The sequence below is a fragment of the Musa acuminata genome, chromosome BXJ3-11 (genome assembly GCF_036884655.1).
Source record: "Musa acuminata AAA Group cultivar baxijiao chromosome BXJ3-11, Cavendish_Baxijiao_AAA, whole genome shotgun sequence".
Lineage (NCBI taxonomy): Eukaryota > Viridiplantae > Streptophyta > Magnoliopsida > Zingiberales > Musaceae > Musa > Musa acuminata.
Window position 1 is genome coordinate 2,266,710 of NC_088359.1, and position 20,510 is coordinate 2,287,219.

General features: G+C 37.3%; 2 protein-coding genes across 6 annotated transcripts; one reads left to right on the forward strand and one right to left on the reverse strand.

The window, feature by feature from the left end:
- The first annotated feature begins 4,942 nt into the window (after window positions 1-4,942).
- LOC135653367 (uncharacterized) lies at window positions 4,943-5,932 on the forward strand. The gene is made up of 2 exons (XM_065175280.1): window positions 4,943-5,464; window positions 5,566-5,932. The coding sequence occupies exons 1-2, from the start codon at window positions 4,943-4,945 to the stop codon at window positions 5,836-5,838; spliced, it is 795 nt and encodes a 264-aa protein (XP_065031352.1). The 3' UTR covers window positions 5,839-5,932.
- Window positions 5,524-20,089, reverse strand: LOC135653366 (uncharacterized). Of its 5 annotated transcripts, none has more exons than XM_065175275.1 (11): window positions 19,905-20,089; window positions 18,684-18,835; window positions 18,218-18,305; window positions 15,573-15,822; window positions 15,296-15,466; window positions 14,949-15,002; window positions 12,761-12,858; window positions 10,001-10,123; window positions 6,883-6,972; window positions 6,405-6,542; window positions 5,524-5,848 (listed from the first exon to the last, which is right to left on the reverse strand). In XM_065175275.1, the coding sequence occupies exons 1-10, from the start codon at window positions 19,962-19,964 to the stop codon at window positions 6,414-6,416; spliced, it is 1,215 nt and encodes a 404-aa protein (XP_065031347.1). In that variant the 5' UTR covers window positions 19,965-20,089; the 3' UTR covers window positions 5,524-5,848; window positions 6,405-6,413. The 5 variants fall into 5 exon arrangements, with proteins under 5 accessions (XP_065031347.1, XP_065031348.1, XP_065031349.1 ...); XM_065175276.1 differs by lacking the exon at window positions 5,524-5,848 and adding an exon at window positions 6,205-6,268; XM_065175277.1 differs by lacking the exon at window positions 5,524-5,848 and having other exon boundaries at window positions 6,205-6,542; window positions 12,761-12,855.
- Window positions 20,090-20,510: the final 421 nt, after the last annotated feature.

The following is a 20,510-nucleotide window of genomic DNA, read 5'->3' on the forward strand; positions in this document are numbered from 1 at the left end:
TCTCCCGACCCGACCTGTGTGTAGGTGCGAAGACGGAGGCCTCTCACTAAACACCCAAGCGAGGAGTTTCCTCCCGAAGGAAACGACGACCTCGTCCCGATCGGACCACTGCAGTCGGTCGCCTCAGCGGTCCGAAGGGTCGTCCTCGGAAGATCCCCTATCATCCGGACCCGAATCGAGCCGCGTCGGCCCCGAGGGTGAAGTCCCGAACCATCGTATTAGCCTTTTCCTTTCATTCCGCTGCAACTGTACCAAACTTGGCGTTCGCGAAACCATACAAGGAAACCATTAAATACATAAGTAACATGTGCGAGACCGAGACATTCCCCAATACCTGCCATGACAAAGAGAGAGAGAGAGAGAGAGAGAGAGAGAGAGGCACAAGCATCGAGTTTGGCCCGTCGATCGCAGCTCATGCACTCGATAGATCACACGATGAAGAGGTAGGCGACGGTGCCCGATGGATCTTCTGCATTCGTTTAACGAGGCTCTCGAAGAGAACGACAACTTAGGCGCTGCCGAGGGTGCTTGCATGCCCGGAAAGAAAAGCCCGAGAGGTGTAGGCAGTGAAGTGCCATTTTGGAGGCGAAATGTTAAATGGTCCTCACAGAAAACTACATACGTTGACGACCAAATGCATGACTATTGCAGTGAAGAAAAATGCTGCTCCAATCCACAACTTTGCAGTTGATGTTGGATCAGTGGAATCCTGTGTATGAAAAGCCCTTCCCACTCTGGGCCACATCACATACTGAAAGCTAGCAACCACTGCCATCCATAAAGTCTATGGTCCTCTACCTGTGCGGCCTTGAATGAAGTGGGATTCACGACCGACGGCGACGGAGCAACCACTGCCACATTTGCGATCCCCAGCACCTACTGCGTCGGAATGTGGCTTCGACCGAAGGCAAGATAAGGACACCTGAAAGGGAAGGCAACACAAGGACGAACGTGCGGGAGAAGAGGAGGAAAAAAGATCTCCCATTTGCATTTGATCGCGGCCATGCGAATCGAAGCGCTTTAGGTTCCTACTCGATGTGAAGTGCTGGCGATGATTGAGATAAAATTGGCACAAGTATATGCCCAGAGGCCGGAGCGATCGCCGCCACTGAGATGAACTGCTGCTGCTATCTGGCTGGGGGGATATCCTCTTTCGTCATATAAAGTGAAACCAGACAGTATGCCAGTTCGATTCGATTATTTGATGGAAGGCGTCATCTCGTGAGCAACGATGATGAAATAGAAAACATTACGTCCTCTCCCTTATCAGACACACTAATCATTATATTCTTGTCTTATTAACCCAACAGGCCCGACCCAAATGCGGAATGGTTTTAGAGGCCGAATCCAACCCACTGCGGTCAAATACTCGGTCTGGGTTCGTAGATTTCTCCCCTACCAGCCATAACGTATTCAAGACGCAACAGAGAAAGCCTGGAAGAGAATAAGAGGCGGGAGGGGGGAGAAGTGCAAGAAACTCGACGACGGTGCGCGGCACAAAGAAGCTCCAAACCCTTCCCATGCGACCCCTCTCCTCTCCCGTCCTCCACCATCTCGTCTTCGCCGATCCCTCTTTTCCCTTCTTCCGATCCCTGCCGAGTACGTACGTCTACGATCTCTTCTTCTTCTTCTTCTTGATCTTTGTTTGCCGATGCATTGTCAAAATCAATTGAAAATTTCTAAAATAATTTTTATCATTCTTAATGTTATCGATAGTATGGTGTTCATTAAAGTTTATTTATTTATATAAATATATTTTTATTTATTATACTTGGGCCCTACGAAATTTTTATTAGATTACACATATTGATGTATTTACTTATTAATTTAAATGAAAATATATATTTATTTTTGAATAAATCATAAAAAAATATTAGAAGGATAAATTTATTATAAAATATTTAATAAATTTGTAAAATACAATTTTATCAAACAAATATTTTAGTATGTAATTAATAGATTAAAATGAAGTCTACATATTATTAGTAATTATTATAAAATTAAATCTTCTAAACTTTTCCTGATCATTTATCTTAATTATTTGTTTCATATAATTTTCAATAGTTAAGTCTATGATCCTTTCAATTGATCTAATCAAAATCTAGCACACTCGGCGTAAATTGTATATGCTTATGTCATTTAAAATCAATTAATCTAAAAATTATAGACCACTTATAAGAATGTAATAAAAGAAGTATCACTGTAATATAATGTTAATACTTTGAGTTTTTCAGTAAATATTAAACTATTGACATCACTTTGGGTATACAATTATAAACTATAAAGATATCCAAAACAATATCATTCTATCCCATTATATAAATATTCGAAGCAAATTCTCTTTTGAAATTATCTAAATCTCATAATTATGTATGTCATTATGAATATTATTTTTTAAATATTATTTAAAATATTTTTTTAATATAATTTTATAAGTTATTAGTCTACACCACTTTGGTGGCTATAAAACCAATATAATAATTTAAATATAATTTAATTTTTTTTTAAAAGATAAATATTTATTATAATTTACATTTCATAAGTTTATCATTCCAAACCACTTTGATAATTACTAGTCAGATAAGACTTAAGTATATAAGCTATAAATAATATTCATAAAATTTTTTAACCTAATTTATGTCAAAATAGTTTAATAATAATAATCATAATAATTATTGAATATTAATCATAATAAAAAAATTATATGATAATTATAATCATAATGAACATAAATAATATAATTGTAGTCATAATGAACATAAATCATATCTCTACATGAAAAATAAATATTATTTCATAATTGTAAACATATATATGTGAATAACTAAACAAATATCTAAAATAATAATTAAATTTTTATCAATATTTCATATGAAAAAATTATTAAAAATTATAATTTATATTTTTTTAATTCTGCATGAAACCCTTATACTAATCAATTATATTTAATTGGACAAGCTAAGAATTAGTCTACCAAATTTTGGCTCATAGATTTAGAATAACCATTTGTTCAATTAGGCCCATCAAAATTAAAATTGATCAAAATTTTGACTTTCCTCAAATTTGATCGAAACTTAATTGATCGATAGTAGTCAAAATACAATAATGATCAAGTCTAATCAAAATATTTAATTAAAATAAATTTAATTAATTAATTTTATAATTGAGAACATAAGTAAGAAATTTTTAATTTTTGAATAGTAAAACCATAATTTTGTTAGAATATGTAGAGAAAATATTCGAAGGATAGAATTATCAAAAGGATATAAGTTAAAATTAAAATATTTTATAAGGGTAAAACTATAATTTTAAAAATAAATCATAACTTTTCACCTTCGTAGCCTCCCTTGCAGACGCTGCTATTGTTTCCGCTGTGCCTACACACACAATTCGATAATGCAGTGACCGTTCGTCCCTTACGCCTATGTGCCGCCCACTCCCCGTAGTGAGGCAACTTTCATCATGTGGTTGACCAAAGACCACAACGATCATCGTGTCGTACCGACATGTTTCTCATTTGTGGAATGCCTCCGTGGTGCACCGTTAACCGAGTGCCATCGACGGATCATCCCACCGGGCGATAATGCACACACGCCAACTAGCAACCCCCATGATCGCCACAACACATGGCTATGCTCGCGTGTTCTGCTATGCAGCCACTGGGAACCACATCCTTTGATATCCAATTGATGCCAATCATAGCCAGCAAGTGTTACTGCAATGGTATTGTTGCAACAATCACTAGTAGTAGTGTTACCGTAGTCGATGCATATAGCGACACTACTATTGTCGCATTGCTTAGTCGTCGCACCCCATGATACTTCCATTAAGTACGTAACCACTGCCTACGACTGGGCTGGTAGCCACCAAAGGTCACCACCCTAAATAATACTATTGCTAATAATAAACTATTAACAGCGATACATCAATCAAGCATGAAGAACCTCATATGAGATAGGGTTGATTAGATAAAAAAGTATATCAGCAGCAATACAGATGAATTGTTCATAAGCAAACATGCTAACAAATAGATCTAAAGTACTTCGTTTCATAAATATAACTCTAATACCAATTGTAAGCATAAAAATAATCCTCATGCTACTTTTATACGAAAAATTTTAATGTCAAAAATCTGAAATCAAATAATAATATATCAAATTTATGATATGTACCTTTTGATCCCATTCATAAAGCTTTTATTTGATCTAAGAGTATACCATCATCGGATCTGAAAACTGAAAACTATAGCGATATCGATCTATAAAGAGAATAAGACTCACTTTCTCCTTTATTTCTATCGAACACGTGACTAAAGAGAATAAGACTTGAGCGATAAATCAGAAACAAAACAAAAGAAAGATGAGAAAAGATACGTAATATCTCATTAATTGATTCACGTGACTAAATAGAGACGAGATATCTATAATATCTAAATAATATCATATATCCATATATTTATATTAAATCTATAGAAAGTCAGAGTTAAAAGATCTAGGATAAATAATTAAAAAATTCTTTCCGATGAAAATTGAATTATATCATAATTCATAATTTACCAGGATAACAAACGAACCTTTGCAAAATAAACGATATCACGAGGTCAGAAAGAGAGAGAGGAAAAGGGATCGTTAAAGAGTCAGAAAGATTAAGGAAAAAAAAAAGGAAAGAGAGATTATACCGTGGTGGCGATAACTATTCTCGCGCGGAAAAATGATTCGATTGGTGGAAACGAGAGGACCCGGTGGGACCCATTCTGTCGGGCCAAACAGGTCTAGTCCGTACTTGAAAGCGGGCGAGTTGATGGCATCTCACTCACCCGTAGTTCCCGCGTTGGGGTCCGCCGGGTATACTTGGTCAGGATCAAAGATAAGGCCACAAGTGACCACCAAGCTCCTGGAGCCTCAAAATTAGCAGACATTGCTATTCCCTGCTGCAGAACTTAATGATTCTTCCTCCACACCCTTCTCTTTCCCTTGCTACTTCGATTCTTTTCTGTGCAAACCAAATGAGTTCCAAGATCGGCCCTTCTCATCTTCCACTCTTCCACAAGTTGCCAGCCAAAAACCTCAGCTTTGAACCAGCAAAGCCTCTCAGATTCAGGTCCCGAGCATGCTCGCCCATCTCATCATCGTACACCGGCCCAAGCAAGCAGGAATCCACCGGAAGAGTTGTGCCGGCCCCCGATGCATACAGCGTCAAGTTCGAAACGTTGGAAGGTTGCAAACTGGGCATTTCCAGGTATCCGGACTTCGAGTACAACGCCAAAGGAGGCGTCGGCAATGCAGTGGGAAGAAAGGACAGGACCGATGACATGCTCTGCGTCTCCTTCGATGTCGGGACGCTGTACATCCCGCCGCTCACGGGTGCGACCACGAAGTTCTTGGGGTTGCCATTGCCACCTCTCCTAAAGATCGCGATCGTTCCAGAGGTCTTCCAGGGAACCATCAGCAGAAGGAGTGGGAAGGTGGTGGTGGAAACTACTCGTCAGCTGATGGTTTCGACTTCCAGCTATTAAACTTATCACGAAGCATGACTTAGCTCAAGAGTGATGACTGTTCTCTGCAGGTTGAGTTGATGTTCAGAGCCAGGTTCTTGTTCTCCGTGGGAAGCATCTACAGAGCTCCGCCCTTGATGGTGGAGACGACGCTCACGTCGGAGGAGTCCAGAGGATCGATGCGGGCAGGCAGGGGAGAGAGAATGGATGAAGAGGGACGGTGCAAGATGGTTGGTGTAGCCGTGGTGGATCCGATCAACGACGCCCTGATGAACGCCTTCCTAGGGCTGCCGACCGAATGCATCGCAATCCTCAACGCGAAAATATCGATCGCTGCCCCTTGATGAGATGCCCCTGCAAATTACAGTGTGTTTAAAGTGATACAGAATCAATCTTGTTCATACGATTATGATCTCAAAATATACAGAAATTGGCGAATTCTAAAGCGACATTTGACAGGAAAGAGAAGAAATGTTTGTTCCTACATCAATTCTGAGACTTGGTCATTTGAATCTGATTCTTGGTGCTAAAACGCTGCCTCCACAAACGGAACAAGTAGATGCATATAGTAATAATCCACTATGGTTTTAAATCATAAAATATCCCAGGCATGATGAAACCGATTTAAGTTACAAAATGGACTTTACTAAAGCTGGTCTTTGTTGACTAGAAAGTCTTTGAAACAAAATTTCACCATAGGACAGCTTCCAAAACAAACAATTTTAGTCATGTTTTCCATGAAGAGCAACTGTCATAGACTCAGCTTCATGCTACCTACAACAGATGCAGCGAGAACTTGGTTTTCATACCAGTTACGGAAAAGAATAATATCATCAACAACCTTGGGAATTGGGTTCGCATAAATCATATCTCATGTTACAGAACATTCTACATGTGAGAGCTCAACTACCTCATACTTTTAGTCAGATGGCATATGATCTTTGATAGCAGTTGCGAGCTTTGTAGTTTCTTCTTCGTTTTTCAACCTTAGGAGGTATGTACGAGCCACAATGTCCTTGCTGTCAGCTCCGGCTCCATGTCCTCCACCCTGAGTCACACATATCATCAGTGTTGACAGATGGATTTAACTTGCAATTACCTAATCTTACAAAAGCACATCTAAGGAAAACAGGAGAATTCACAATAACAAATATATAGCCTGATCACTTATTGTCATATCAGTTATGGTATATGCATCAGTTAACAAAACACTTGCTCGGTTAGGGTAAGCTGTGTTTCTTTCACAAACGTAAGTGTATGGTAGATGCAAGTGCTGCCGCTTCACGTCAGTATGAAGTAAAAGAAAGCAGAGAGCGCCAGGTATAGTAGTAACTGGTATCGTAGTAAGTTACAGCACCAAAATCGAAAGTAACTTCATGATAGGTTACCGCTGTGTGAAATATCGAGGTGATGGTATTCTTTTGGATGTTCATCTTTATGCCATGATATATCAAAGCATTGACCAAGATTTTTCCCACCTGAATTAAAACAAGGACCAACTACAATTAAGCTCAGTAAGGAACATATAATTTCAAAAAAAGATGCAATGATGCTCTAAAACACATTAAAAAGAACCACAAAGGATAATTACTAATTTAACTTAAAACTGGTACATAGTTTATATGTTACACATACAGATATGAAACCATGTAAGTTACAACATGTAATCATAATTAAACTGCATTTCTGTTATCTCACATATCAATCAGCCATGCGATAATGATTCTTCTAGCATGATGAACTACACTACCAAAACATTGTCCAAAAATCAATTTTTCTTAGGTGGATTGCACTTGATTGTTTAAGTCTCAGGATAAAAGTAATTCTATTTTAGAATATGGAGGGCACTATACCACCTATGAAGATTTTCAATAGATAAAATGAATCTAACATTAATTATCCAAACTTACGATTAGAAGAAGATTTTTCAGCAATGCTGCAATGCAAATTTTTCAGCAGTCTAGTGACAGACAGGTCTAGCTAACTTCAGCTCACCACAAGAGGAGCCTTGTGGCACTGTGGGTTCAGACCTGTATCAGACAAGAGGTGAAGCAGAAGGAAGAATACTTCTGAAGTTTCTTAAGTTCACTTCCATGTTAAAAGGCTCTCGCCAATGAAGAAAATCTCCAGAACAGGAGATGGTGTCTGGCAATCATAAACCGGGTGACCTGAACCAGCCTCCGGATAGACCCGATTATAGAGCAATCCATAAAGCCTCCAAAACTTCACTTCAGCAGATAGCAATAATCCAACTCCTCGAGGGTACGTATCGGATTCTTGGACTCAAGTCATCAAAGGGAATGCCTTGGGAAAAATGATCTGGTAATTTCCTTTCATCATCTATGCAGGAGAGAATGCAAGGGTTCTTCAGTAGATTTTGTAATTATTGACGAACCTAAGCTTGCTGAGTGGCGTAAACCATGACTTACAGCCCAGGAAAAATGTTTCTTAGGCGTCATCTGTCATTAGATGTGATATATGCTTTTCCGTTGATAGGCTATGGAACCTTCCGTCACCTCTTCTTATCTTTAATATGGCCAAATATTACTTCCCATTCTGGTTCCAAAGTAACAAAGGGTCAAGCTCCCAAAGTCCTAACCAACGGACCATGGTCTACTAGAGGAGACCTAATAGCTAGTTCCACGGAGACCTAACCCACGTTTGAACCCATAGAATATCATAAGCAAGAATGTGCCTTTAGTCTAGCATTCTTATTAGGTCATTCTCTTACGATAGATCTTTCTCGTTTGAACAATGTAGGTGCATTAGAGTCTGCAGAAATCGACATGTCTGTACCCTTGCAACAAGGAATTTGGATCAGTAAACCACAAGAAGGCATCTTTCAGGTGGCCTCATATGTGAAACTGATGTTGATTCATTTCACTTGCAGTTGTGATGTTGAGCAGGCCAGAAAATCCCTGAATCTCCTAATAAACAGTCTTGTGGTTCATTTTAAAATGAGATAACAATAAAAGGTCTTGTTAAATAGTCTCTTGCTAACAGTGAGGATCTAGAGAAGATAAATGGGATAAATACAGATTACTGTAGGAACAATCTATATGGTGTGGAAAAAAGGGTACTCTGCCTGATAGTCTGGGGTACACATGTAAGGTGTGTGGTAAGCAACTTGGAACCCCTGCTTTGTAGCATTGATGCAATGGATGAAGCATCAGGGTACTTAGGATGGAAATGATTTAACACTTGGCGACATAAATTCAACTAACTGGAGATCACCCAAGCACCTCTGGAGAAGGGGATTCGTGGTAAACCTCAACAAGATTAATAAAAAAAGGACTATGAAAAAAGAACAAGATTTGACCAGTTGGTTGAAAGAGTCAGCCCTTCACTCATGGATATTCAACTGTTCACAAAAGAAGAGTAGAGTGACACTGATAGCAAGTTTCTCAGACTCAAATGAAACAAACACTTTCAAGCTAGATACGCACCAAACAAGGCCCAGCTTTCTTCAGGAGAAGCAGTGAAGGCTAATCTCAGGGCCATGTCTACGTTTCCCAAAAGAAAGAATTTATACCAAGCAAGGCCCAGCTTTCATCAAGACCAATGGTTAAGGCTAGTCCCAAAGTTCTACCTTTCTCAAAACAAAGAAACCATGCACCAGGAAACAACTTGATTTTCCAAATGAGGAACTAGCATCCTCACTTGGGGGCCCTTGTCATGAGGGAAGTTCTTTCTCATTCCCTCCTGTTAAATTAAAATCAATAATTGATCTATAGAGGAGATAATCATAGACCTATTAAGGACTACTTAGCTCAATGTATTTCAAAACATAATCCTAATGAATTTGCTGTTGGAAACATATACTGACAAAATTAAAGCTGATCTCATCATTTGATCTATGGTCAAAATTGGAGAGGGTAAACAAGATGTGATTGAGGCATCAGGAAGTATCTTGCTAGATGGAATTCCAATACAATAAAACTCCAGCAAAGAAAATGGGACATGTTTAAAACTTAAGAAATAATAGCTAGACTTCACACTCTTTACCTTTATTGTAATTTGTGGATCTGGAAACATGAATCCTTCCACTAAATCAACTTATACTGTTTTCTTAGTAAAAGGAATCTTCTTACTAATGCAACAAGTGCATGAGACTATAAAAGATTCCTATTTTTTCACATGTACAATATTTTTAATGGAAATTTACCTCATGAAGTTTACCATAGGCTTGTAAGTAGTGGTGTGACCCCATGAACGTTACCCTTATGAGTCGTGATGGGACTCGATTTGCTCTTAAGAGTTTCAAATCTCTTAGAACAAATTTCAATTTGAAGACTTCAAGTATGACATGTATTTAGGAGGGAAATAGACCAACTAATTAATTAGACAATTTTGCCAGAATGTCTACTTGTAATTATGAGGGCGATCTTGCCTTCCAATTTAAACCCAATAATAAGCTCTGATTCACAGTGTATTAGAACCTTAAATCAGTATATTTCTTCTTTTCTTGGAAAAAATTTCACCTCACTATGAAGTATAAAAACTTACGTCATTTCGGATGACAATGGTCGGCCTCGAATCTTTTGTAGCTTTCTCCACACCTTCTTTACATTTAATAGAAAGATGACCCACACCCATATCTTTCCAAGCTTTGTCTGCAGGATCATCGGGCTAGATTTTGCAAAACGAGGAAAAAAGAGAGTTAGAAATAGGATTTGCCAACAACAGATGACAGCATGCAAGTTCTGACTACCTTGTTAAAAAAAATATATAAAAAAAAGTGACATCAGATAAAAATAATGCAGTTTCCAACTAACTTATCAAACAGGAAAACAGTGAGTGACATCACATGAAAATAAATATCAAATTGCTTTTCCAATATCAGCAATGAAATGCTAGAACTTTAATAATGCACTTATAAGTGGTGCAGTTCTCTGTGGAACTACATCGATTTTTATTACATGGTCTCTGGGTTAAGCCACACCTTCTAAATGTATATTTCAATTACAAGTGATATAGCTCCACTTGGCATTATTGTGACAATTTCATTACATGGATTCACTACATTAGTGGTAAATTTTTAGTTATGCCTTTTGGACTTAGCTATAAGTCATACTTCCATTACTTTCACATCCAGTTTGTCTAAGATAACAAATAACTACATCACAAGCTTTCCTCGAAAGAAAAAAAAAGGGACGCGAGTGCACAAATAGATGCTCCAAACAAAAAAGAAGAGATGTGAAGCAATGCCTAGGTCAATTGATTGAAATTGGATCAACAAATTTTTTTCTACATTGCTTCTTAAAGTCATGCAATTATGTAAACATCTTTCTTGGTACCCAAAAGCCTCTGATCACCATTACACTGGAAAAATGTCGGCATATAAGAAAAACTTATTCTTATCAATCAGAATATTTGTGTATTGTAAAATACTTTTCGATTCACTGTACAATGTCAGGAGTCAGAAGAACTAGAAAAGCTGCAATTTTTTCCTCATTTTTAATGCATGCATGAGGTGTGAGGCCCAACAAACACTACTAGTAGCACATTGATTTTCATAAACAGTTAGGACAGCCATTAGACTGAAAAACTATACTAACACAAGAATCAAACATGTTAATATTATCTCAATCCATGTTATCTATAAATGCATATATTGCATGGTTAGAAAATTTTACTAAACTGTATACATTAGTATATCTATAAATACTAAAATTGTATGTCTACATAGAGCGGTTATAGTGAATAAAGCCCAGGCATTTTAAGGATTGTTAAATACTCAGGCACCAGCACAGGCACCCAGGCGATCTCTTTTAGTAACAGCATTTGCAGCTAAGCAACACAAATATCACCACAATGAAAAAATAATCAATTTCTAAAAGAAAGTAAAACCTGAACTGTTGATCATACTTGAGTGATGATACCTGGTAATTCCTATATATGGAACAAAATATCATACAATGTGTGAATCGAAATAACTGACTGCTCTAGTAAGGGACATAATGTGCCCCCATGCCAATACGTTCATACACCAAGGCTTAGTTCAGGACAAATTTGATGCATGACTGTGTATGCTGTGAATTGTCATGATGCAGCATTAGATACAACTAGCATGACAAAAACCACATCAGAAGCATTTTAATTTTGCTGGACCTTTAGGTCAGCTAAAAACTAAGGGAACAGTGTACCCTTCCAAGAGAACTTTTAGCAGTTCAGTTAAGATTGAAACCAGACTGTTAATAGAATTGGCTACCTAACCTTCTCTGTGGATGACAAGGAGAATAACTTTTAACATGCATGAGAGCTACTAAACTTTTAGTGACTATGACTTTCCTTTCCCAACCTACACCTAAACTTTGTCACTTTGCAAGAACAAAACAGAAACTAAAATTACCATCATAAAAAGATGTTTTAATTTTTTTTTCAAATGGGAAGTGGTGAGGATGAGATTCAAACCTTTGACCTTTCTATCAAACAATAAAGTCTTAACCAGCCGGCATCCTTGAATTTTAAATTAACTAAAATGAGGAGGAAAGAAACAACACTTAAAAATGCTCAATATTACAGGATTATCAGATTATCTTATCTTATGATACAAAATCCATTATCTGCTTGATTTCTAAATGGAACAGAAAGAAACAATGCAGGAATAATAAGTACATATATACATACCCATAAGAAACTCAAGTGTAAAATAACCAATGATTAAAAAAGTACAACCTTGTCAAATACCTTATGGTCTTCTGTCCATGAAAGGTTCAGAGACATACTTGAAACAAAACCAATAGATCTTGAATGAAGATCTTGAATGAACAGCAGATTTGTACATCTCATTCATCAATGAAAAATAAATTGTCTATCATCTAATAGAGTTGGTTGCTCCCATTAATTAACTTATTTTATTTTCTTCTTTTCTAGGTTCAAGAACAGAAAAGCAACAAGAGACTATATTACTATATTCATCCCTATATCTCCTTAACAATAAGAAATATAAGTTTTAAAATGTGATCCATTTTCCAAAGAAAATAATGGAATTGGCAGGCCATAGCAATCCAACAATGCCAATCTGCTCTACTGTCTCTCTAATATCATGCACATGAGATTATATATCAGATTACACTATGAAAAATTTTGAACTACAAAATATTGATCAGTTGCAAAGTACGAGTCTCAATTTGCAATTTTGCAGCAGTAAAATCAAAGTCACCAGTGTCTAAAAAATGAAATGGCAGAATTGCAGCACTCCGGCAAGCATAGCAATACAAGATTATAAGTACACAAAAAAAACGCTGCTTTATAGATAGGTACCTTCACATACACCTTGCATTTGGCTTCATGAACAACAATAATTCCCTTCTCTTCAGCTTTCTCCAGAGAAGGACTACTTGGCTTCTTTTGATCATCTTCTGTTATTCACAAAAGAAAACAAAGAAAAGATATAAACAACCCCACAAACCACAATATTTCCAAACAATGTTATATAAATTAACATACTCAGATTTATACATTTTAAACCTAAAGCCTCAGTAATTACATACAAATATTAGCCCGTTGATCCATGCACTTGGCATGCATTGCATTAGCAAGTGCCAATCTGATTTGTTTGGTTGTCTACATTTGTCTAAGTCGCATATAAAGATAACAACCTAACATGTTGGAAATGGCACATCCAGCATGCGGCATAACTGTCTTTTCAACATAACCCCAAATGCAGCACAACTATAGGAGACTTGTAAATGCTACATCTGTAGGAGAAGAAACCGAACTACTGCATTTAGTATTAATATGCAACATAAATAGATACACCCATAATATTTAGCAGAAACAGCTAACTATGCAGGGAACCAAATGCCGTATCGTTCAAGTAAATGGAGCTTTGCATTGTCAAGTTTCTTTGATCAAAAATTAATATTTCCTAACTGTTCTTCCCCTGACAAGTAACAACCGAGCTTATACTTTCATGAAGACATCAGCTACAACAAATTTTTACTACCATATGTTACTTTAAGCAAGATCATATGCAAAGTCATATATGATCTAATGTTATGTTGCCCTTGATTTTCAACAAGTTACTATTTCCATTCTTATAAGTTACTATTTCATTCATGCAGGAATGGTTGTAAGAAGAAGAGACTCTGATACTAATAGATATTTCATTCGCACTCAATTACATTTTTACTTCATACAATTTCTTATAATATTATTACTCAGCAAATTGTTGATAATCTTGTGTAACTTTTTAAAAGAAGTTGTTGTCAAAATGTAAATATTTCTACCCAAAAAAAGATTTAATATATCCAACGGCTACTCCCCCTACTGTCTCATGTCTATTACAGGAGCATAGTGGCAGCATGGATGCAAGGTTCACTATTGGCCTCTCTCCTCTTCTTTATCTTCTTCCTCTCAATGTGTCTACCAGTTAATCATGTTGGGACCTTTACCTATTCCAAATGCAGTGATGTCAACATGCAATACATGGAAATGCAACAATCAGCGCCTAAACTCCAAATATAGGTTGAAGAACTCAATAAGCAGTTCAATATGCAAATCATAGCACAATATTAACCAGCCCAGAGCAATTAGCAAAGTCATTGACACACCTAGGCATGCAATTCAGTGATGGTGGATAGCACAAGATGTGCATTGTGCCATCTGAACATGGCATGGAATATCATATGCCTTTCGAGCTATTATGATTAATGACCATCGCATACTCTGTGTAACAAATACCAAAGATCAAGATCGATGTAACTATTGTTTTAAAGCCTTAACATCTTCAGTATATAGGCCAACTCCAACTCAAAACCATCGCCAGATTGCCACTGCATAGGGCTGACACATATGCTAACACACTGTAATTGCTAAAATTTGGCCAGTGCTGACTAGCATGACCCCATATCACAAGAATGCAAGCTCCATGGAAGAACATTTAGGGCCACATTATGCTAGTTATCTTCGGTTAGGCTAGTCTAGCTTAATTTCCTTGAATCATGTAATCCAGCAGTCAGTTGAGATCGGGACATTGGAATCCCATTGAAAATCATTGAAAGCCCCCTTTTGTCACCATGTACATGATGGGCTTTTTGTAACACTTCGAATATAAAACTAGTAATTGCTATGATACAACATTTTACTTAGAACAGAAATTAGAACTGAGTTATACCGTCCATATTGAATTTTTAAAAAAAAGATGGTACAACCAAAAAATTGACGCGAACCACATCCCACAGCATACCATGCCAGCACCAATCTAACATGCGGGGCAAGTACACTGTCTACCTTCACCCACACATGACACATGCAGTATGCAGTGCTGGTATTAGTGTTTAACTGATAAGTGCAAGGACATGACATTTAGTCCTGGATAATAACACCTACCCAAACTACTGATTAGCAATAAACTCAAATATCTGATATCTCTGACATGTAAAACCCATGAAACAAACTTCACATTTACTACTAAGTATAACAATTAGATTGTAGTCCTTTGTCTAACCTTCATCATCCACATCACCAGAAACTTCGACTTTCGTAGCATCACCCTGCATTCCTGACAAAAAAAAAAACAAGGACTACGGTTATGCAACTCAAGAAAAAAAATGCAAAGGATCTACAATAATTGCAACAGCCGTGACAAAAACTATCTTGCTGGTGTTTATAAATAAATGCATTATCCTTTTCATGGTCCTGATGCAGATGGCATGAGGTGCCTAATTTGCTTTTAGACCAAATTTTTGAATTTGATAACACATCTACCTTCAAATAAAATTGTTAAGTAGACAAAGGAGCACTTTTGTAGCATGTCATATTTCATCTCCCTATATAACAGAGACTACAATTTACCTGAAAAGGCTGGTTTTTGACTGAAGGAGAATAGACCACTGCTCTGCGAACCCGAATCATGAAAGCTTGGAAAACTAGCAGGTGTCATTTGTTTTACAACCCCGTTGGTGACATCTGTTGCTTTATTGCTCTCTGATACAGTGAACAAGCTCTTCTGACTACTAGACGAACCTGCAATGCATTCATTAAAATTGTGTATTTTACTAATAATTACAAACAGTCATGCTAACTTCATTGTAACAGAAAACCTCAATTACAATAAAAACCAAGAACCAACCAGCAAAATCTGGTTTTTGAGAGAATGAAAATAGACCAGAACTCTGTGGACTGGACTTCTGCAAACTCGGCATGCTAGCTGTTGTCTGCTGCTTTGCAAACCCATTGCTTATATTAGAGTGCATCAACTTTTTATTGTTCTCAAATACATCCACCGTGTTATTATCATCAGTTGTTGATCCTGCAATTGACACACTTTTTTGCTTTGCTGATTTTGCCTTAAGCCAATCAACAACATCCTTGAAATTCTCCTAAACAAGAGCACAGAAATTAAAAACCTTTAACCTGAGAGCAGTTTCAATGACATCTGTCATCAAAATCAGAATGAAATGAAATGAAAGGAACTAGAAAAGCACAAAAAGACCAGTTGTTTATGAAAAGGATTGCCTAAAAAACATATCAAGATTGACATTTGAAACAGTGCCATGAGTGAATACAAGTATACAACCCCCATAATAAATACATCAGTCTACCACATCAAAGGTAGCCCAACAACTTACCCTAGATCATGTCAATCTCAAAACTATAATTTAAGTGAAACAGAAGACATTATATGAATGTTTTATAAAGATATAAAATTTATACCTAATCTCAGGATAGGTAAATCCTTGCATGCCACCATGTCTACAAAATTTCAGTTGCTTGCAGTTGTGAATCTCTCCATAAGGTAAAAGATGGTCTTATGGGTGGGCATGATAAACTCGTAAGGACTATATATCTTAAAAAATAATCTAATATTGAGAAAGATGCTCCAACTAATACTAATTGCCCAATCTAAGAAGCCTGAAGTTCCAAGTTGAAAAACAAAACCAGCAACACGTATAACAGGGGGCCGAGATAGTCATAGTCTCCTTTACATACAGAAGAAGCTGTTTGTGCATCACTGCCTCATATGGTATATAATGACACATATGTAGTCATTCAATTGTGTTGCATGGACAAATCCAATATGAGCCTGTACTTATATTTATGATATGGCAAGTAAAAATGAAGATACGAGCAGACCTAAAATGATTATAATAAAAAAACAAATATAATAGACTGTAATACAGTGAAAATTGTGAAATACCGGAAGGTAAATTAAGAAGCCTTCAAATTAATAAAAAAACCAACTCTTACATTTTTAATATCGTATATAATAGAATAGAAAGATTGAAGAGTCTGACTTATGGAAGTATGGATATATATCCTACACAACATGTGGCTATCGACAAGAGTGTTTAAGTATAACACTCAATTCAACTAGCAAAACAACTTAGTGGATGACAGGTTTGATCGAGCACATCTAAACCCTGGGTCAAAGCATGGATCAAGAAAATGTCAACGTGACTGAACTCAAGTTGAGCTCAGTTTAAAGATCGGACAACCTGAACAATTCAACACAAGTTAGCCTAATAGATGTGTACATGTAGAGATAACATATATACATACGTATACTGTGTAAGTTGCCCTTAATACGAACATGGTCCCATTTCAGAGCATAAACCCCCTTTGTGCTGGATTGTTATCAGTGGTTCACAATTAGTGTTGTGGTTGTGGAGTTGTCTTGCATGATATTTGGTGGAATCTAATGTAAATCATGTTATTCTGTTGATCCAATACAAGGCCAAGCTTGTCCCAATGGAAAATCAGATGTTTGAGTTTCAGTTAGGCTCAAACAAGAAGGCGTAAATCAGGGAATGGTTGGTTTGGGTTTAGGCAAAAGGTCAGGGTAGTCTTTTTCGACTGGAAATATGCATAGCCTGAGTTGCACAACTAAATTCAACACCATTTAGTAAAAAGCATAGCATAGGTTGGATGGCCAATTTAAATTTAACTTAATTTAGAGTTCAAATACAATGTCCACGATGTAAAAAAAAAAGGCGTGTTTATTGGTTTCTACACTACTCATCCCAAAGAAGTTGAAAGGGAATCCTGGAACCCTGGAGCCCATTTATCATAATCAATGCAAATTTCCCTTTTTTCTTATGATAACATGGATATGGGAAACCAGATTGAGAAATCGAAATATCCCCATCTCATTACCTTTTAAACTGTAAAATAGGCTACCTACCTTAGCTGGGCTCAAATTAAAGTGGTTAATATAAGGGGAACATAGTAAAAACAGGAACTTGCATTAAGTGAATGTGTATTTTAAACACTGAAAGGCCAACCCCACCTATCATAGCATGAGAATCACAGAGCTATATCTCTCACAATAATTGTGCCAGTATCGACATTTATAGTAGGCCTCCATTGGACAGGTTTGACTACAATACAACAGTGGACCAGCCTAGACAGACTTGGATACCAAATCCTAAAAGATGAATCATAAAAGTGCAAGGTTTTAAAGAACAGCCTTCTTGGCCGTAAAATCTGATCAGAGAACAGGAGGAAGTATACACTGGATGCCTGTAGCAAAAGAAACTGAGAATGGTAACAAATTCTAACAGACTATAAACAACTGTACTGGAAATCTTAGTATAATATGCCTATCGACTTTCAGCATATTTAAAATTGTAGATAGACATATTACAAGACAGAATTATTATATTAGCACAAAAATTAAGTTTCAAAAATGATTAATTGACTGGATATATCCAAGTAAGAAATATCTGAATAAATTTATTGTGAACTGAAATCGCAAGTGGTGTATTGAAAACTTACCATTATGTGAGAAGCATGGGATAGATAGTCACTCACACCATCTTCCCAAAGCTCATCAGGATGACTTTGTAACTGTAATTGTACCCAGCTGTTCAAAATTAACAAACAAATCCAATTAAGCTCAGAGAAAAATGTATAAGATATACAAAGTACCTTGACCAGCAATCAATGGAAAAAGATGAGCAATCAAAAGACCTAGTAAACATCTCGATAAATAAAGAACAAAAAGGGAGAACCAGATATCAGAAACACTTTTCCTTGAACTTTAACTCTATCCTGATCTGATAAACCTGGAAAAATGGCTAAATCTTTCACAGGTATACAAAAGAAAAATGCCCAAGAGAAGTATTTTATACATCCAGTTAAGATAAAGATGAACAAAAACAATCCATGTGAAGCTGTAAATAGACAAACCAAATATATAGATCAACCAGGAAGAGGAGGTTAAAGTAGAAAGAAGTAACACCTTGCAAACTGAGAATTAAGAGCCCTCACATGCCGATGCGCTGATTCTGCACGTTGTGGATCTAGTGTGGGTCCTGCCATCAGATGCTGATGGGAAGACTCCACCCTGTGAACACCAAAAGACGGTGCGTCCATTACTCTTTTACTTTGTAGCTGCATTATTTTGAGGATAGAAAAGGGAACCATTTCACAAGCACACCCAATGCAATTTAGAAAAAAGAAATACTATATGCTTCACATTCTTCACAAGTGATTCTCTCGTGGCACAGACCAACAAAACAGCTAGTCAGCAGAAATTTGTCCCTTGGCAGAAATTCAACATAATATTTGCTATCATAATAGGATACTATGACAACCTGCAGCATTATATAAAAAATTAAGCAGATCATGTACATCATTCATAAGGTGTATGAAGTTTCGAAAAAGTCAAGTTAGCGATGCAGAATATCTTATCCAAAGAAAAACTAATGGAACTGACACATGCACTTTTGCTTTTTAGATGCATTACAATTTCCCTAAGCTTTCTTGTGACCGGCAAAGAATGTCAAGAAATAAGACAGGGATAGCCTCAGTCCATGTCACAAAGAACTAATTGGTTTTAAATCTAAAAAAAATATAGATTTCATAAACTATAATGAGTTTTCATTAAAAAAAAAATTGCTCCTGTATCAGAAACTTTAGCCCAACAACCAAAGCATAAGAATCTCATGGTTTCTGCAGTTTACAAGATCAGGAAAACGATATAAAACAAACAGTCTATAGAAAAACGCATAAATGTGATGGTTTTAATCCCCAGAATGTCAAACTAAATCAAACAGAAATATCTCATGGATAAGGACTGGAAACCCTAACCAATAAAACAATTGAACTGCAACGGAGCATTTAACGCTCGACTCTGTTTACCATTGGCGAGAACAGCATCCATATTTATTCTTAGCGTTCCGCAGACTAAACAATCATAAAATAATATAAAAACCAATCAAGATTAGAAAAGAGGCGCAAATATGACACTTCTGATCTTCAAAATCCCAAACTATATCAGCCGGGGGTTATGCTCTCACAACGGCTCCAATTCCGCGGATTGGGACCGGAAACCCTAACCGAGAAACCTAATAGAACTGCACGGAATATTAAAACTCGGTAACAACGGCGTCAACAAAACAGGATCACAAGGGGTAACTAGAGCTCGGGAGTTGCGAGAATAAACAGGAGAGAGATTTACGCCAGCATCGGCAGACGCATCAGAGGTCAGGGCAGCGCGTTTGGCTCCTCTCTTCATCATCGATGCAAGCAAGGGTGTCGAGCAAGCGAGCGATCTAGGGTTTGAATCAAGCGGGCTCTCAAGAAAAAGTGGAAGAAGCGGCCCCTGAGAGACTCCTGGGCGTGTGACATGCCAAGCGAGGAGGGATCGAATGAGGACGCGATGTCTTTTCAAAGGTTGATTTCCTTTTCCGGCGGAAAAGAATGCTTCACCGGTTCGGTGGTACTCAAAATTCCACCGACCTTTTCACTAGGGGACGCAACGGAGCCCACGCGGGGCCCTGCTGCAGATCTCACGTTATGCCCGCTCACAATGGGAAGGGGGTACGACAAGCAGGTAGGTGGAGTCTTGGTCTTCAGGAACACCACAAGTTTCACGCCCGCGACATGGAGCGGTGGATGTTGTCGGTCGTTTTCATGATGGAGGTCCGAATCCGATAGGATTAGGGCATCTTACTGGTGACGAGGGGAACCCCGTTCGGCGTCTGGATCAGACCCATGATGTAATATCCGATCTGGTGGGCTTATTGGATTCAAATAAATGGGATCCGTATCAAGTTTTCCGGAT